This window comes from Mytilus edulis, chromosome 7 (assembly GCF_963676685.1).
Source record: "Mytilus edulis chromosome 7, xbMytEdul2.2, whole genome shotgun sequence".
Classification (NCBI taxonomy): domain Eukaryota; kingdom Metazoa; phylum Mollusca; class Bivalvia; order Mytilida; family Mytilidae; genus Mytilus; species Mytilus edulis.
The window spans coordinates 70,859,031-70,864,437 of record NC_092350.1 but is presented as its reverse complement, the minus strand read 5'-3'; the positions used below and the strand labels follow the sequence as shown (position 1 = coordinate 70,864,437).

The 5,407-nt window shown below is 32.3% G+C and overlaps 1 protein-coding gene across 1 annotated transcript; it reads left to right on the top strand.

Annotated features, from left to right (window-relative positions):
• Positions 1-757: 757 nt before the first annotated feature.
• Positions 758-4,975, top strand: LOC139482104 (uncharacterized). The gene is made up of 2 exons (XM_071265766.1): positions 758-790; positions 2,661-4,975. The coding sequence occupies exon 2, from the start codon at positions 2,676-2,678 to the stop codon at positions 4,380-4,382; it is 1,707 nt and encodes a 568-aa protein (XP_071121867.1). The 5' UTR covers positions 758-790; positions 2,661-2,675; the 3' UTR covers positions 4,383-4,975.
• Positions 4,976-5,407: the final 432 nt, after the last annotated feature.

Genomic DNA, 5,407 nt, shown 5'->3' with positions numbered 1-5,407 from the left:
TATTTTTATATAAGCTTGAATGATGTTTTCAAGAAAATAAAATCATAAATCCATGACATTCGAAAGATTTATTGTAAATAATTGGTTTCTGCCAACTTAATCAACATTGTCTGAAATTTCTAGACAAAATTTTTTAATGTAGATTCTTTTAGAAAATATTTCAAACATTTTCAATTTACATTGTTTGTTGTTAGGAGAATACCCTGAAATTATATTGAATAAAAAAAAATGAAGAACAACACTTCGCTTTAAACAGGCTAAGCATTGTAAAGAACCCAGACGTTTCAAGAAGGAGACAGGCCAAGCAATTTCTAAATCAAAAGACACAACATATCGGGTTTTTTTTTGTTTACATTTCAAATTCAAAGTATTTTTCTCGTGATTACCGGAAATCATAGATTATAACTTTCAAATTCCCCGAATTTTTTTTTGGATTTTCATTCCCTTAATCTCGTAGAAGAAGACATGTAACAACGTGAGCTCTTACGTCTCTCAGCTGTTCTCTGTGGACTATCTTAATTTATAAACATGTATACATATCATGTATCGTATGAATGGTATTATGATAATCTATATTCTAAGCATTTGAATAGAATATTCTTGTCTATATTAAGTATCACATAAAATTACCTCTATTCAGATATAGTGAAGTACAAACATATTTGAAATAACAAGAAGTTTTTAAATTGAACAGAAAGAGCGATAACTCTAATTGTCAATAACTTATGTTGTTATCTGTGTAACACAAATAGACTGACCAGTGGCATCTAACTTCCTGGTACGAATTCAGGTTTGTTTTCTTCGATAACTTTTTTTTTTGCATTTTCAATGTAATAGTTTACTAGATTTTGACAGATTTATGACATTTTGCATCATTTTTCAATAAGGATATGCAGGTTCCAACAGTATGAGTAAAGTAAATACGGTAAAGTCAAACATTCTATCGACGTATCACACGTGATCTCATGTTTGTCAGCCTATGTTATCGTAAAGTGTCTCCTGGAGGCATCAGAGGCGGATTCAGGGGTCCGATTTTAAGAACCTCCTTTCTTATTGATCGATGCTATTGAATTGGGACATATAGTTAGAACCACTTCACTGCTCCATTTTATCCTGGGTTGGACGCCCTTTTTTAAAATGGCTGTTCGCCGCTTGTCTTATATATGAATCATGTACCTTTCTCGTATTGTATGGAAGTATATTTCTTTATGTTAGCCTGTCAATTTTTAAGAATGAAAAGAGATGTTGCGTTGAAATGATTTTGACATCTACCAAACACCTTTAGAAATGAAACCAGCTTGCACAGAGTCACGGTGTTACGCGTATACTGTAGAATATTATGCGTTGTCTAAAAACACATCTATGTCTCATGCATATCTCTCTGTAACAAACAGTTAGAATAGTTCTCCATAAAATTCCATCATGCAAACGACAACATATTGACTTTAAATATCGTTTTGAGTCATAAAATTTGAGTGATTTTTAAGTTTCAGAACAAATTTAAATTTTTAATAAATTTTCAAAACACTAAAATACTTCATATATATATTAGTTTATTTTTAGACCCTTTTTGTTTGTAATTTTAAGCTCTTAATGTTGTTTTGAATAGATCACTTATAATATAAAAGATCTGCAATAAGCACCCATTCCCCAAAATAACGCAAACCAATTATAAGATATTTCACACCACAATTACTATTGAGCTTGTGGGCTCCCAACAGGTATATAAATATGTGGTGATGTTAAGCTGGTTTGTTCATTTTCAATATCGGTCACCGGATTAACAAAAAAGTACATTTAACAACGGGCCATGTAGCGATCGATTTAAAAAAAAATAGATATGACGCATTTATCAATTTCAAGTTTTGTTCTACATATACTTGGAAACTTCTTTCCTCAAGAATGCAGTGGGTAATGATAAAATTTAAAAGAGAAGCTTTTCTGCTGAGCAAGATTCATTCGGTAGGTTAAGCGCTCATAAAAATGTTTAAACCCGCTACATTCTTTATGCTGCTGTTCCAATTCAGGAGTCAGAAATTCATTGTTGTCGTTGGCTCGTGTCCTTTATATTTAGTTTTCTAAAGAATTATATTCTTATGAAGTCGGCCGCAAGTTTTCTCTTTTAAAAGCTAATTACAATTTGGTAGGTGTTTATTCACGTTGTTGAATGTCGTTCGGTGACCTATGATTGATAACATCTGTCATTTAAACTGTGTTGGATAGTTCTTTCATTGGCACATCCACATGAATTTCACACCCCCTTAGCATTTCAAATTGTTTATCATATTTGTTTACCACTTACATCAAGCCGCAACGCATGTACTAAAACTAATAAAAATAAAGTGATAAGCAGAAATTGACAAATTTCTGAAAAATGAATTAACAAAAGCCTCTTAGTATTTTCTCAATAAGGAAAAATAAAATAAAATTCAAGAAATGTTTTTCTGTAATCAAACCAAAATACCACATTACATGTTACATAATAATAATTATACTCTCTCTCAACAATATAAAATGAACAAATACAGTACAATACGTGTGTGATATGCTATTTAAATTTGAGGAGATTACAAATACATTTTATTTGTTGAAATTATACTGATAATTTAATTCTTTGAAGTATCAATCAAAGGCAGAACTAACACCTTCTACTTTTTCAGTGAGATTAATCAACAATGGCTACGAATGCGTTACTGTGTGCTTTATGTGATCTCCGACATCTTACAACACCCTCTACGCACTGGTGTCCTGAATGTCAGGAAGCACTTTGCAGCAACTGTAATGAACACCACAGTCTTTCGAAATCATCCAGAAACCATCAAGTAATCCCTATTTCGGAGTATATTGATTTACCATCCTGTATTGCTAATATTGATTTGTTTTGTACTTATCACAATGAAAAATACACACAATACTGTCTAAAACATGAATGTCCAATCTGTTACAAGTGTATAAAGGAACATGGCAAATGTTCTGAACTGATTCTTCTTGAAGAACTGTCGCACGAAGTAAAATTCTCTGAACCTTTCAGAGATATGGAACAGTGCTTAACAGATGTAAAGATTAACATCAATCGAATCCGAGAGGACTCGAAGTCTAATATTGACCTGATTGCGAGCAAAAAGAAACAGATCATTGAAGAGATGAGTCGATTGAAAAGCCAGATAGTCCAGCATCTTGACAAGCTACAGGAGGATTTGATGAAAGAACTTGACGAGGTAGAAAATAAATGTTGCGTTAATATTGCATCAAATATTTCATCTGTCGATGACCAAGACAAAGGAATCCTTCAGTGCAACACAGAAATTGAAAACTTGAAGAAGTATGCTTCCGATATACAAACATTCCTAGGTATGAAAGATCTTCAACAGAAAATTACCAAACACGAGAAGTTCATTCAGTCTTTGATCGAGACAAAGAAATTAGATAGGGTAGAATTAGAATTCATTAATAACGCTACTATTCAAAAGTTTCTGAGTGATGACATGAGATTTGGTTCCATAACGGTTAATAGTTTTCCATCCGCTGGTATTGAATTAGTCAGGAAGAAATATAGACAAGCTCAAATATCGATTACAGACAAAAACCAATCTGTACACAACGTGAACCTCTTGTTTAGGCAGAAACTTAAAACCTCGTGTGGTAGCACAAGGGGAGGCTGTGCTACTGCTAATGGTGAATTTCTTTTTATAAACTATCAAACTAGGACCGAAAAACTTGTAGTAGTAAGTGCAGAAGGGAATATTAAATATGAAATTCCACTTTCAAAACCATATAGTTCCTTCGATATAACGTGCTTAGATGACAAAACCGTTGCTGTAAGCACTGGTAAATCTGATGACAAAACCGGTATTATCATACTGGATTTGGGTACGAGAGTGATTAAAGAGTTCGTGGCCCTCCCTTCAGAACCTTTTGGCATTACGTTCGATGGCAAATCATTGATCTGTTGTTGTGATAAAAAGAATATACATTTGATATCATGTACAGACTACAACATTACTACAATTGTAGATACTGTCTTACCTCAATGCTCATATATCACAACGTATGCTGACAAAATTTTCTACACTAATCCGAATGACAATGAAGTTTCTTGTTCGTCATATAGTGGTGAACTAGTTTGGAAGTTCAAAAATGAACGTACGTTAAAGACACCTCAGGGAATTACCGTAGACGATAAAGGGAATGTATTTGTCGTTGGCATAAATTCTAAAAATATTCTTGTGATTTCAAATGATGGAAAACAATACACACAAATACAAACCAGTCAATACGGTCTATCTGAACCACGTACAATCTTTTTTGACAAAATAAAGATGAAGTTTGTAGTCGCAAACGAAATGAATTTCGCACATCTTTACGACATTTCATATTGGTAAAGCTAGTTTTCATGAAGTTTTAGACAATTTGACATTTACCTGAAGTGCAATTCGCGAAAAGATAAGACAATTAGATATACATTACCGATTGTATTCGTTTCAAAGGGGTCTAGTAAAACCCCTTCGCCTCTAGCATTCTAGTGTATGGTTTCGTACCAACGAATTTATCATATCGATAACGTAACATGCCTACAGTTAGATATGGACTTAACACCCAGTCTATCATAAAACTTTGAAAAACAGTCCACAAGGAGGCATCGGATTTTTTTTTAAACCGTGTGTTCTTAATCAATATAATGAAAGAAGTTTATGAAAACAATATTTCATTTGATTTCATGCCTTTCAATTTGAGAAGAGGCTGTAATGTACCAGGAACCTTTTTCCCAATGTTGCAGCCAGTATCTTGTTTAGGAAAATGACCAATTTCATCACCGTGAAAATTGCAGAAAACAACGCGATCAAGAATTGTGATTTATTGCATAATCAAGTGTTGTAGCTTTAGTAAAATTTAAATTTAACAGAAAAAAAAGAAACAGTTTGTGGATTACAAAGGGAGAAAATAAAGTAAAATAGTATTTTCAAAAAATTATAAACAGTTCATATTTTTAAAACTATCAAGCCTTTGGTACATCAAAAATATAAAGTTAACTTCAGATGTTTCATTAATTGGAATACCTAATTATGCATTTTAGCTAGAAAACTTGATGGAGTCTCATTGTAGTACATTCTCGAATTTTACTTGAAAATGCCTCAAGTTTAAATTTTCTCTCAAAATAGTATTCTGTAGACAATGTCGGAAATGTAAGTGTTTCTTTTCAAAAGCACTATTATATTTAACAAAAAAAGTCAAAGTTCAATGAAGTAACAATGACAATAGTTAAGTTACAATTTATAAAGCCATTAATATTGAATTTTAATGGTACAAAGGGACAACTTACCAGCTCTTAGTCCATTACAAATATAAACATATCTCTATTTGGTTATATTAAGTAGCAGAGGTAATAATGCATTTAAGATCATACGAT